Raw genomic sequence first — 13,962 nt, 5'->3', positions numbered from 1 at the left:
AAACCCTATGAAAAAGGGAGACCTGTGCAAAGGCTTGAAGGAAGGGAGGGAAACAGCCCAACGGTTATCCAGGGAAGTGTCTTCTGAGATGACAGGCAGCTGCTGCAAAGGCCCAAAGTGGGTGCATTCCTGGTGGTGGTGGAGAGAAGCAGCTGGAGAGGAAGGTACAGTGAGCAGGTCATGGAGAACCTTTGTGGGCCTTTACAGGCCACTATGAGGATTTTGGAAAAGGGGGCTTCCGCAGGGTTCTGAGACAAAGCAAGCCATGATCCAATTTAAGTTTTAGAAGGATGGCTCTGGCTGCTGTGAGGGGTAGGGGTGAAAGCATGAAGACTTTCATAGAGATCCAAACCAGAGACAGCAGGCACTGGACCACGGTGCTACAGAGTGGAAATGATGAGAAGTGGTCAGGCTCTGGATAAATTTTCAAGATAGAGCTAGAATGATTTCCTGCTGGATTTGTTAGAGCCTGTGTGAGAAAAAGGAGTTGAAGATTACTGAGTGCTCTTGCTTGAGCGAGTGGAAGGACAGAGTTGCCGTTGGAGGAGATGAGGACGGCTTTGGGTGAAGCAAGTCCATGGGAAGGAGGTGGCAGGGTTTCAGAAAGTGAAAATGTCAGGTGGGTAGTTAGACGTAGGAATATGAAGTAAAGAGAGAAGACCGAACCGGAGCTATAGGTTTGGAAGTCATGGGGCTTTGGATGGCCAAGTCATGGCACTGGTTGAGATCACTCAGGAAGTGACATTAAGGTGGAGAAGAGAACAAGCTTAGGACTCAGGCTGGGGCACTCCAATATGAAGAGATCAGGGGGAAAACTACTGAGAAAAACTTAATCATGAGGGAGAAGCAACACCAAGAAAGTATGGTCTGGAAGCCCGGGAAAGAAGGCACCCTGCAAAGCTTTGTCCAAGTATGACAAGAATGAAAAGTGACCACTGGTTGCAGCAACATGACAGGCACCAGTCACCTTACCAGGACCAGGGTCAGTGACATGGAGGGAAAAATGTCTGACAGGAGTGGGTTTAAGAGAGTTTTGACATTTTTGCTGTGAAGGGAGCAAGGAAATAAAAGAAATGGAAAGATGCACCAAGAGAAGGGGGAAAAGAGCATTTTTTGTGCTAACGTGAACCACCCAGTAGCTGGGAACACGTGACTCATGTCAGAGAGAAAGTGGAGAAGACTGGAGCCCTGTCCTCGAATGAGCAGTTACAGAATGGGCAGAGTAGTGGGAATTCAGCAAGGTGTGACAGGACAGACCCCTCTACTGACCAGCTCTACGAAGGGGCATTTGCTACAGAAGAAACCACCCAGCACCTAGATGATCAAGACAGGAATATGAATCCTGGCTCAAACTCGCTTAGCTGTGTGACCCTGGGCAAGTCATTTACCTTCTCTGTGCACAGCTGCTTTTTCTGAAATGGGGATGATGATTACACAGCTGCCACAAGAGCCAGGCAAGATAATATATGTGAAAAAGTCTTAGCATAACGCAGTATTCAGTGAGCACCCAGGAACTGATAACTGAATTGTGAGCCCTGCAATCAATCCCCATTACCTCTCAGGGGCTCAGTTTCTTCAGAGGAACTGTGAGCTTCAACTTAGAGCATGTGTTAGAAGTGCTTGGCACATGAGTGTGTGCAGGTCACCATCAACACAAGAAATAAGCGCAAGTGTCCTCCTCACCCTGAGAAGGCTTCCCATTCAGAATGGATGCCCTGCCCCGATAAGTCTCCCTGGGCTCCTTGAGTCCCGCTTTCCTTCAAAGGTCAGTTACCTCTTCAAGGAGGACTTCTCCATTACCATCCTTGTCGATTTCTTCAAAGAGGTTGGGTGACACCTCACCATTCCATATGAACATGTACCCCTCAGGCAGACCGGCCACGAGCTCCAGCAGCTCAATGTCAAACACCAAGACAGCGCTGCCGGGCACTTCTCCATCTGCCACACCAACAGGGGAGGAGACAGTGTTAGCACCACGAGACAGAAAGCATGCCCAGCTCAACCTCCCTCCCCCACCCAGGGTTCCAGCTGCCTCATGGACAGCAAGCAATTCTTGTGAGAGCAAGAAAGTTCAACACTAGCAAGAAGTTTTTTCCAAACTGTACAGGTTTTTTCCAAACTGTAGATAGTGACCATTAGCGGGTCATGAAATCCATTTACAGGATGGTGATCAGCATTTTTTTTAATTAAAAAATGAAATATATAAGGTATTATCAGGATATTAATTATTATCCTAGAAAGGATAGGTATGGTTTTATGAAACATGAGTTTCAATTTTACATATATAAAACTAAATGTATATGTATAAAGTGCATGTTTATGTGTGATATAAATCGGGAGACAAAATGTATTTCTTATTCTTTAAGAAGTCTTTACTTATTTACTTATTTCTTTTAGAAGAAGACAGAAGGGGTGCATGTGTGCACACACAGGGGGAGGGGCAGAAGGAGAGGAAGAGACTCTCAAGCAGACATCCCACTGAGTGCAGAGCCCAAACTGGGGCTCAATCCTACAACTCATTAGATCATGATCCAAGCAGAAACCAGTTGTCATATGCTTAACCGACCGAGCCACACATGTACCCCCATGAAATGTATTTCTTACTGTAGGTCTTGGTGAAAAAAGTTTGAAAGCCATTAGTAGAGACTACAATTATAGAACTTCTGAATAAATCCCATAGCAGAACTTTAAGAATAATACAGTATTCCTTAAAGTCCTAATCTAAGATATGACTATAAATACAAATTTGTGAACAGCATATACATTATGAGTCCAAAAGAAATTAAATAAGCATGTGACTATATATGTATATATATAGTATGTCTTATTTGAAATTATTATAACTATTTAATATCTCATGGTCTTATAAGGTACACATTTTTTAAAGGTACACATTTTTTAAAGTGTTTCTTCTTGAATTGGGGGGAACTAGCAGGCAGTTGGGGTTTTTCGGTCTTTGTCTTTTTTAAAGGAAGCTCTACACCCAACATGGGGCTCAAACTCAGGACCCTGAGATCAAGAGTCACACGCTCTGTGGACCGAGCAAGCCAGACATCCCAACAGGCAGTATTTTTACAATTATTTAAAAATTGTAAAAAAGAGAAAATCAATCCAAAGTGTTATCTCTTTTATAAGTTAGCACTTCCCATCTCTACTTCCCCACTCCAGAGAGTAGGAGCATAAAACACTGAAGAAGGTGAGTCCCCAAATCCCCTATGTGTAAGACTCATTTTGGCCCAAATCATGAAGTACACCATACCAGCTGTGAGGGCAAGGTAAAGCCAGTATTTCCAGAACCTGAAACTCATCTCTTCCAAAAGGAAATCTTCACAGATAGCTTACAAGTTCAGCAGAAGTGAAAAGTGAAGTCCTGTAGCATTCCACTGTCCCAGGAACCTGTTCCAGAAGGAAGCCTCAGCTTCACTTAAGACAAATCACCTGTAAAGCTCCTTCAGACATTTCCCACACATGGCTTTGAACACCCAAGGCTTTTTTCACAAAAACTCCTGCTTTCTTAAGGAGGTGTGGGGCATTAACAAGACATTAACACTGAATTCACAGGACTCTTTAAACAAAGATGCTAAATTTAAGTATTAACTCATGATATTAATTATTATATTATCACATGTTATAGTATTAATATTATATTTTATCCACAATAAATATATTTTAATTATATATAATATAATATTATGATTATATATTATAATATTAATTAATGATATTAATTATAAACCCAGAGGTTCTTTGGGGGTTTTTTAAGTTTCTTTTTTTTAAGATTTTAAGTACTCTCTATACCCACTGTGGGGCTCGAACTCACAACCCCAAGATTAAGAGCTGTATATCCGTCAGTAGAGCCAGCCAGGCAGCCCTGATTCTTTGGGTTTTAAATGGAAGAAGCATATTGTGGTTCTAAATATGGCACCCCCCAAAGCACAACATTCAGGCTGTGTACATGCCCCAGACATCCCATAATGCTGTTGCTTACTCACCCACGCCTGCCTCCCCATAGCCCAGGTGGGGTGGAATGATCACTGTCCGTTTCTCTCCAACGCACATCTCTCTGAGACCCATATCCATTCCCAACACAACTTGTCCAGATCCCAAAACAATATTATACGTCTTGCCTAAATTCCACCTGAAAAATGAAACAGAAGAACCCCTGGTTAGGTCATCAACCCACTGGTAGTTGAAAGCGTTTTCGTGAGAGCACATCTACGTCTCTTCTGTGATCTTTCTGCCAAAGATACAAAACCGCTGTCTAATCGGGAGAAAATAGCAGACAAGCCCAAATTAAGAAACTACAAAAATAATGCAAAATTCTGCAAAACAATGAAAATGTGATCTTCAAAAGCATCAAGAAAAATCAAGGGAAGTCCGAGGAGCCATTCCAGAGCACTGGAGCATATTGAATGGGATCCTTTTGCTGTAAAAGACCTTATGGGAACAACTGGCAAAACTTAAGTGGGGTCTGAGGATTAAAAGATAGTAACATACCAGTGTTAGCTTTCTGGTTATAAAGTATGTGTTAGATTATGCAGGAGAATGTCCACATTTGTAGGAAATGCGCACTAAAGTACTCAGGGGTGATGGGATGTCATGGTGGGAACCCACTTCTCAATGATTCCAGGAAAAAAGAAGTCCTTTGGACTGCTCTTAGAACACTTCTCTATACTTTAATCAATATCCCAGTAAGGAATTTTCTTGAGAATTTGAAAAACACATAATAGACTCTGGGTTTTGGATTTAGCAAGACCTGTGTTTAAATCTTGCTTCTGCCACTTAACGGGACCCTGAGAAATAAAATCCTCCCATTTTCCCATCTAGAAACTGGAAATAGTAACAGCCATCTCACAGGGGTAGTCTCAGTAGTAAATAATATTCTCTGCTGGCACCAAGAAGAAAAGTGTAAAGAGCTCAGTAAGTGTACGGCCTTCAGTGTGTGGAGCACTTATGTCTGTAATAGTTTTTGATTTTAGAAAAATAACTGGAAGTTTAACCTCAGCCATGGTTTAAATTATCCTTGATGTCCACAGTCGCTATGAAACCCACATAAATAATCACCTCAATCACTATTGAAAATAAATCTCTTTCCAAACATATGGCACTACTACTTTCTACCACTTCCTAAAGATAAACAATGGGGCTATTCTTCAGTAGCAACGAAGAAAAGCCTCCCCAGTATCTGGGAGTCCCCTTGATGCCCGGTACCAGGTGGTGACAGCAGGAAGGCACAGCCCCTTTGGGTTCACATCCCTTTCTCAAGCTCCCCAGCCTCCCCTGGGGGCAGGGCTACCACCACCTTCCATCTCAATCTGGTTCCCACGGCCAGGCTGGTTGTCAGGCACCCACCAAATGCAAACAGGGTTTGCATTGGTCCTACCTGGGACAAAGTCAAAACAAAGCCAACTCTGGCACAGGACGCCTTGGCCCACGGCCTGTGGGAGGGAGCAGGACGTCCTCTGTCCCGCCTCCCACACAATTCCTCCTTTGTTGGCAGCACAGAGACACCCTCACACTGCCTTTCTCCAGGGACCCTTGGCGACTTCCCACAGGACAACTCTGTTTCAAAGTCTTACAGAATATTCAAAAAACTCATTTAATTGTCAAATAACAAGGGTTTATTCTTCCTCTCTGAGGCCAATTTAAACACACACTGAGAAAATCCTCCAAGCGAACATTTTGCTTTCATGTGTCACCTCTGAATGCCCCAGGAATTCTTCTCCCTCAGATCAACCTTTTATTCATTTATTCATTTATTTATTTATTGGCCAGTTCTTCTCTGACATTCTCCTCATTCCTTCTGTGCATTCCCAGCTTCCCATCCACTGCAAGCTTCCTGTTTCCCACTTGCCAGCCGCGCTCTCTGGCTCTTTGCCCACATTTGCCTCCACCCTCTCAGCGGCCAGCCTCTCTCAGCGCTGAGCAAAAGCACCCACAGCAGCACCTGCTTCCTTGCTTACGAGCCCGTGGACAGCTTGGGGGTGGGAGCAGGTCTCCCCTCCCTCCCCCACACACAGGAGGCACACACCCACCATACATCCCATTTTCCCATCATCTTGCAGCTTACACCCGGAACAGACCACAGGGATGCCGGATGTTACTCTTCAGTGTGGATTTACACGGAACGCAAATGACTCTCATGGTCTAGAATGGAGTCTGGGGAGAGGAAGGAACATCACATGGCTCCCGGATACTCTGTAGGAATGTTGTGAATCCACCAAACATTAGAAGGCAGGAAGGCCGATTCTCCCCACCCTACAAGAGAAGCATATCCTGAACCCCCTGAGCGGGAATTCCTTTGTTCATTTTCCACCCCCCACTTCCCCTCACCCCTGCCCTGGAGCAGGAGCACCAGACAAGAACATGAACATTAGCAAGAGCAGTGACTGCAAACCACTGACCTCACAGACGATTCTAACCTTGTGGACCATTTTCACATGCATAAGCTTGCTTGACCCCCCAAGCAACAAGCCATGCTTCTTCTCCACTGCCCTCCAAAGCCTTCTAATATGAATGCAAGGAGGTTGGTTGTAAAGGGGATCCTTGTAAACCTGAGCCCCGGAAGCTAGTACGTATTTCATTGATTCTATAATGCACCTATGTTCACATTTTAACATCCCTGTAATTGCGATACACTTTATCATCAACAGCATGTTAACTTTTACTTTCTCTGAGATACATAAAACACGATACTTCTAATAATCAACACATTTTAGATCAGATGAAAAACACTAAATGTATTAATACACAGGATCTTGAAGCACCAAAGAGAATATTATCAAGAACGTGTCCCTAGGGCTCTGTCTCCATGTCTGGCTCTTGCCAGCCACCCACAATGTCACCTGAAGCTAGAAGGCAGAGGGGCAGGTGGGAGAGAGAGAGGCCCTCCTCATGCAGCATTAATGCAGCAACTCATATTTATATGAAGCCCTTCTTTCTCCCCAGCCCAAACTTAGGAATCTAAGTCAGGCTCAGTTTGAAAATGGACGTACTAAAATAAAAATATAAAGGAAGGCTGAAAATGTTTCTTTCCCAGAGAACATAATATTTTACTAACTTACAACTACATCTGAAGATTCAGAAACATAAGAAGCAAAACTTTTTACCAAAATTGGCCAATGATACTCGTTTATTGTTGATTTACTGTTGATCCCTATTAATAAAATTTCAGATTCACTTCGATCAATTAACATTTATAAAATGCTCCCTGTGTGCTATACTCTGCGCTAGGTGTAAGGAACAAAAATATGAATAAACGTGTTGGGTTTCTCTAAGATATTCAGACAGCAACAGAGATGGAAACAATAATAAATAACTAAAAACAAATAACTATGTTTTGCTAATAAAAATAATAACTTAAAACATTATGAGACACAGAAATGGGAGCAGCTGGTTCTTCCTAGGAATTAAGGAAAGACTTTGCAAAAAGGGAGGACATTTTAGCCAAGGCAGAAGTTGGCCAAAAGGAAGGGTTTAAGCAGTGCACATCTTGCACCACTGCACCCGGCAGCCCTATGAGGCAAAAGATGGGCCCTAACGGAAGATGAGATCAGTCAAGCAGAATGGAGCTGACATGTAGAGCCTAATGCACCAGACTGTAGAGTTTGTAATGTAGTTGTGGGTTAATTTTTAAGGACGGCCGTTATAAAATGACATCTGTTTTTTTCAGAAAGACAATTTCACAGGAGCAAAGTGGTATTATGCGTAGGGAACTTTTAGAATAATGCACCTGAGCAGTGAAGAAGCATGGAGAGAAAGGCCCTCAACCAGTATCTGACAAAAAGAAAAGGAGAATCTTGGGAACCTACAGCTGTTATCCTCCAGGCTTACTCCCCTACCATCCCCAGTGGCCCTTACGTGGAATCCAGCAGAGTCCCATCCAGAAGCGAGGCATTGTAGTGATACTTGAGGTAATCCCCCTTCTTACTCAGCACGGAGCAGTCAGGAGGCTTATAGTGGGAGGTGATGCTGATGGAGTCAGAAGGGTTGTGGAAGTCAATCACATGGATGTCAAACACCAGCACGGCTGAACCAGGGATATTCCCTAAAGGTCAGACACAGGAAATGAATGAGTGAGTCCTTGAAGCAGCAGCACATGTGCCTCCCCAGTGTCACCAGGGATTGTCCCCACAGACCTTCAGTGAGAAATACAGGGATCTAGACAGGAAAACCTAGAGAACAGTGGGAGACTGAAGCTGGAAGGGCCATTAGAAGTATCCTAACCCTCCTGGGGAAACCGAGGCACAGAGTTGCCCAGGATCACACAGCCAGTTAAGAACACAGTTTGGACTACAATTCAAGAGGATGAACTACTGCCCATGGATGGGATCGCTGAGCCTGAAAGATGTATACTGAGTTCATCACAGACAAGGAAATTAGCTCAGCCAAATTTAGGCTCACCTGGCTCCTACAGAAGTAAGATGGGAGATGAGAAAATCTGCTGTAGAGGGAAGGTTCACTCCACTCCCCCATTGTTGTGCAAGAGAAACTAAGCTAACAGAAACGTTACACGGGAGAAACTCCCAGCCAAAACTGGCCTATACACACCCCTTATGATATAGTATACCTAACAGTTCACGAAGTACTTTACAACACATCCCAACTCTTCTACACAAAATTATGAGTATAGTTTTCTTTTCCATCATCTCCACTTTTGAAAACATTACCTCACATCTGAATAATGTTTTACAGTTTACAGAAGTATTTTTCACATACACTCTCTCATTTTTTAAAAGATTTTAATTTTAAGTAATCTCCACACCCAACAAGGGGCTTGAACTCACAATCACAAGACCAAGAGTTGCAATTTGTACGGACAGAACCAGCCAGCACCCCTACACTCTCTCATTAAATCCCTGCAGTCACCTTGTCGGGGATTACTGTAAACCCAGGATTAGCAGATGCTCCATGAATTTAAGGACAGCTCAGGGGGCTGGCGAGGGGCAGGGGAACTCGTTAAACATATGCATCAGCTGTTTGACGTGCCCCCAGATCATTTCAGAAAAGTTTAAATGTAAAACTTTGTAATAGTGTTACGTAGGGGCGGCTGGGTGGCTTGGTCAGTTAAGGATCTGACTCTTGGTTTTAGTTCAGATCATGACTTCATGGGTCATGGAATCAAGCCCTGCTTAGGGATCGCCACTCAGTGGGGAGTCTGCTTGAGATTCTCTCTCTGCCACTCCTGCGTGATTCTCTCTCCAAAATAAATAAATAAATCTTTTTAAAAAATTACCATTCTTAGAATAAGGATGTATAATACTTCCATTAACATTTTACAGATAAAAAGTCAACTCAGGGGCACCTGAGTGGCTCAGTGGGTTAAAGCCTCTGCTTTCGGCCCAGGTCATAGTCTCAGGGTCCTGGGATCGAGCCCCGCATCAGGCTCTCTGCTCGGCGGGAAGCCTGCTTCCTCCCTCTCTCTCTGCCTGTCTCTCTGCCTACTTCTGATCTCTGTCTGTCAAATAAATAAATAAAATCTTTGGAAAAAAAAAAAAGCCAACTCAAATAGACTTTGTTCAAGAAAACAGGATGGCTATAGAAAGAATTCAGATAAAGATGTGTGAACACTAATAGTACCTACCTCCCACCCCTGCCACACATAATTTTCTGTGTCCATTTCTTGGTTCCTCTAACACACACACACACACACACACACACACACACACACACAGCGGATGCTTATTAAGTACTAAGAACACTTCTAAGTGCTTTCTGTGTACTTATTTATTTAGTTCTCATGATAATCCTATATTCCCAATCTAAGAGTGCTTAGAAGGTAATCTGGAAGTTGGGGGATACAAAACAAGGACAACCCCTTGGACAGAATCCATTCTTCCCTTCAGGGCTGCAGACACAATCAAGCATCCTAACTTCAGAGCGGACCCTGTGGAACAGAGTAGACAGCAGAGAGGCCCAGAGCTTTCCAGAAGGCCTACTCCCTCCCTTCTACCAGTCCTGCAGGGAAAAATGGCCTCCACAAAATGAAATGCCAAGAATGGAGCTGCAGAACCCCATGGAGAGCCCAGAATTTCATTCCTTCCACAAATATTTATTGAATGTTTACTGTGTGCTTAGCCCCATGGTATGTACTCCGTGTCTTGACACCATTCTGGGGTCAGTCCCTGAGGGATTAACATTAGGTCCTATGCAAACCCCACAAAGAGGGCAGAGAGATGCTAATCCAAAGAAGACAGAGGTGCCCTCCCCAGCCCTGTGCAAGAGCATCTGGGGGGTACCTGTCAGAGTGTCCCTGCCCTCACAACAACATATAATTTGAGATGAAGCAGCCTCTTAGCCACAGAATTTATGAGTCTTCAGATGTTTCCCAGAGCCTTATATAATTCTTTGCAGAGCTCTGTCTCATACTTGATAGAAAGCCAAAAGGAAAAAAATAATTTCAGCAAATGTTTTCCATCAATACATTATTTTTAGAGAAACGAAGGATTAATCCTGAGGGCTTAGAAAACACGAATGCTCAGAAAGCATTTGTCTATTTCTGTATGTATTTGAGTAGAAGTTTACGTGATACAAAACAGTGGAGCATCAAGACAAAAACAGGACAAGAAGCAAGGCCTGTTGACTATGTCTTAAGTTGTGACCTGCTATGGCTTTATAGATCAGACCTTTAATGGGGCCCCTTGCTGGCTCAGTCATAGAGCACGTGATTCTTGATCTCGGGATGGTGAGTTTGAGCCCCACACTGGAGGCAGAGTTTACGCTAAAAAAGAAAAAAAAAAAAAAAAGAAAAGGAATCTATTGTATTTATCAGTGTAGGTGAATGTGTATTTTCACTTCATGGTTGTATTAGTTTCCTATTGTTACTATAACAAATTTCTACAAATTTGGTGGTTTAAAGCAATGCACATTTATTCTCATAACTCTGGAGGGTCCAAAGACTGAATTCAAGGTGTTGGCAGGGATGCTTTCCTTTTGGAGGCTTCGGGGTAGAATCTGTTTCCTCACCTTTTGCAGCTCCCTGTAGCTGCCCTCCTCATTCCTTGACCTGTGGCCCCTTCATCCAACTTCCAAGCCAGCAGCTTAGCATTTTCTCCTCTCTCTGATCTCCTGCTTCCCTCTTACATAGGCTCTTGTAAGCACCTCAAGGCCACCTGGATGACTCAGAATAACCCCCCACCCCACAACCCTCACCTTAATCACATCCATAAAATCACTTCCACTGGGTAAGGCAACATATCCACAGGTTCTGTGGATAGGACGGGGACATATTTGGGGCCACTATTCCACCTACCATGTTACAATGTTTATTCCTACATGGAGGGACTAAGGGAGATTTTTGTTTTCTTTCATTATCTACATTTTCTTTTTTCTGAAGTCAGCACATATCATTTGTATAATGTTTAAAAGGGGGGTTGCTGGGACGCCTGGGTGGCTCAGTTGGTTAAGCATCTGCCTTCGGCTTGGGTCATGATCCCAGGGTCCTGGGATTCAGTCCCACACTGGGCTCCTTGCTCAGTGGACAGGATGCCTCTCCCTCTGTCTGCCACTCGCCCTGCTTGTGCGCGCGCTCTCTCTCTCTCTGACAAATAAATAAAATCTTAAATAAATAAATAAATAAATAAATAAATAAAAGGGGGGTTGCTATTAGAGTGACAAAAGTGTTCTAAAATTGGCTTAAGGTGATGGTTACCCAACTCACTACATTTACTAAAAGTCACTGAATTGGGGATGCTGGTTGGGACAGTCGGTTAAGCATCCAACTCTTGGTTCCGGCTCAGGTCATGCTCTCAGGGTCATGAAGTCAAGCCCTATGCTGGGCTCTGTACTCAGCATGGAGTCTGCTTGAGATTCTCTCTCCCTCTGCCCCTCCCAGCTCATGCTCTCTCTCTTTAAATATCAATAAATAAATCTTTCAAAGTCACTGAACTGTACATTTAAAATGAGTAAATTTTATGGCATATAAATTACACCTCAATAAAACTGTTAGAGACCAAAGACCAAAAAGGGGGTGGTTTGCAATAGATGTTCAAATGGCTCAAAAAAACCCCAGAAAACTATAATTAGATAGAGACGATAAATACAGCAAGATGTTAACAGTTGATGAATCTAATAGTTCATCTCAGAGTTCTTTCAACTTTGGCATAGGTCTAAGAATTTTCAAATAAGAAAATGGGCACCGGAGACAAGAAGAAAGAATAGACCATCTCTAGAAACCAAAGATATTGGACATTCAAGTCTGTAATGGGACTTTTGGCTTCCACATTTTGGCTCTCAAGAACCAAAATTGCCTGGAAGCAGCCAGAACTCACCTCTACCTTCCTCTCCATAGCCAAGGTGAGGTGGGACCACAATCCTCCGCTTCTCTCCGATGCAAACACCAAGTAGACCTTCATCCATGCCAGCAATCACGTAGCCCTGCCCAATGTATGTGTCAAAGGTGCGGTTCCGTGAGTAGCTAGAAAAGAAGGAAAGAAAGAAATTCCTCACAAGCAACACCACAGCAGCTGGGTATGCTAGTCAGCACAACAAGACAACAGGAAGACAGAGGACTCCAGAACCCGGAATAGGCTGAAACTTAGAATGTGAGGAAACAGGCTCTCCTGAGAACACACATTCCCAAGAACTCACACACACACAGAGAAGAGCAGGAGCGGCCATGTACAAAAACACTCCTAGAAACAAGCCCTCCATCCCTCTGGTTTGGTCAGGTTATGGATGGGATGCACGTGACAAGAAGCAACCACACAGATATGCAACTACTGTACATTGGACTATGCTTGGTAACCAGGTCAAATTAATGAAAAAGGCATCCAGGGTGGCTCTTACTAGAAACTAAGAATGTGTCCCAAGGACAATGTCTCCAGTATCTAAAGAAAAGAATATCTGTATATATGAGACATGAATATTTGGATTGCTAGAAAAGTAATACACACACACACACAACACACATACACAGTATGTATATATATGTGTATATAATATACATTATAATATATATTATATATATAATATACATTATATACATATATACACACATATGTGTGTGTTGTGTGTGTATATAATATACATTATATACATATATATATTTTATATATATAAACATGTATGTGTGTGTGTTGGGTGTGTGTGTGTGTGTGTGTGTGTGTGTGTGTGTATATATATATATATATATATATATATACATACACATACAATTTAACTCTGCAGTCCCCACCAGAGCCTGGATGACTCTTCTTACTGTAATCCCTCCTCACCAAGCCACCTTCTGGTGAGATACTTGGGTTTCCCAAGTGCCACTGGCAGGAGGCCCAAGCATTCTGCTCAGTGGAGAGATCCAGCCTTTTTATAAGCTGCCAATTGAATCTGATTCCTGTGAGTTTGGTGAGGACAGGAATCAATTCCCCAAAGCCAGATGTTTCTAGAATAAAATAATAAAATTTAATATGCCACGTCTCCTACCAAAGTCTGAACCACAGTGATCTGCACTCATGTGGCAAGAAGCCTGTCCTGAAAGAGCCAGTCCGTTTCGCCATTACCTCAAACACGGCCAAAGGATGACTGCCTCAGAGAAGACAGCCAGCTAACTGGGGACAGGGGGATGAGAAGACCGAGCTGTGAGGGGCTGTGCCTCCTCAGTAGCCCTCAGAGACCAAACACAAGGCTAAGGGCCATGAAAAATGACAGTAACAGATGATTCTCCTCACCCAGGAAGACGATAATCTACATAGCACCCCAGAAGAGACTATGGAGAAATATCCTTTCCGCCACATTGTGGAGTTCCAGCACTCAGCCCCTCACATGGGCCAGGAGGGCCAGGAGGAGAACACAGCCGAGGAAGGCAGGCTTGGCTCCCTAGCATCCTCTCACCATGAGCCAGCCTCATGGTTCCCCAGGTTACTAGCTCTCTGGAGATCATCACCAGAGTACACCCTACGACCAGACATTCAGGAAAGAGGAAAACTCCTCCCAGATGGGGTCCCTTATAGAGAGACACTAAGCAGT

The 13,962-nt window shown here is 43.5% G+C and overlaps 1 protein-coding gene across 2 annotated transcripts in view; it reads right to left on the bottom strand.

Annotated features, from left to right (window-relative positions):
* Positions 1–13,962, bottom strand: part of FKBP9 (FKBP prolyl isomerase 9) — a 38,504-nt gene that overhangs the window by 2,345 nt on the left and 22,197 nt on the right. The window contains exons 6-10 of one of the 2 annotated variants that reach the window (XR_006601378.1): positions 12,270–12,415; positions 7,861–8,047; positions 3,993–4,138; positions 3,260–3,396; positions 1,805–1,938 (exon numbers count right to left, since the gene is read on the bottom strand). Coding sequence is in view for 1 of the 2 variants with exons in the window: in XM_004762644.3 (XP_004762701.3) it covers positions 1,775–1,938; positions 3,993–4,138; positions 7,861–8,047; positions 12,270–12,415 (643 nt within the window). In the remaining variant the exon portion in view is untranslated. Of the gene's footprint in view, positions 1–1,774; positions 1,939–3,259; positions 3,397–3,992; positions 4,139–7,860; positions 8,048–12,269; positions 12,416–13,962 lie in introns of those variants that run through there. The other variant, XM_004762644.3, reaches the window with a different exon arrangement.

Source organism: Mustela putorius, unplaced genomic scaffold (genome assembly GCF_011764305.1).
Source record: "Mustela putorius furo isolate JIRA1106 unplaced genomic scaffold, ASM1176430v1.1 tig00003845_pilon_pilon_pilon, whole genome shotgun sequence".
NCBI lineage: Eukaryota > Metazoa > Chordata > Mammalia > Carnivora > Mustelidae > Mustela > Mustela putorius.
Note: the sequence above shows the minus strand (reverse complement) of the source record. Positions and strands in the feature narration are given on the sequence as shown.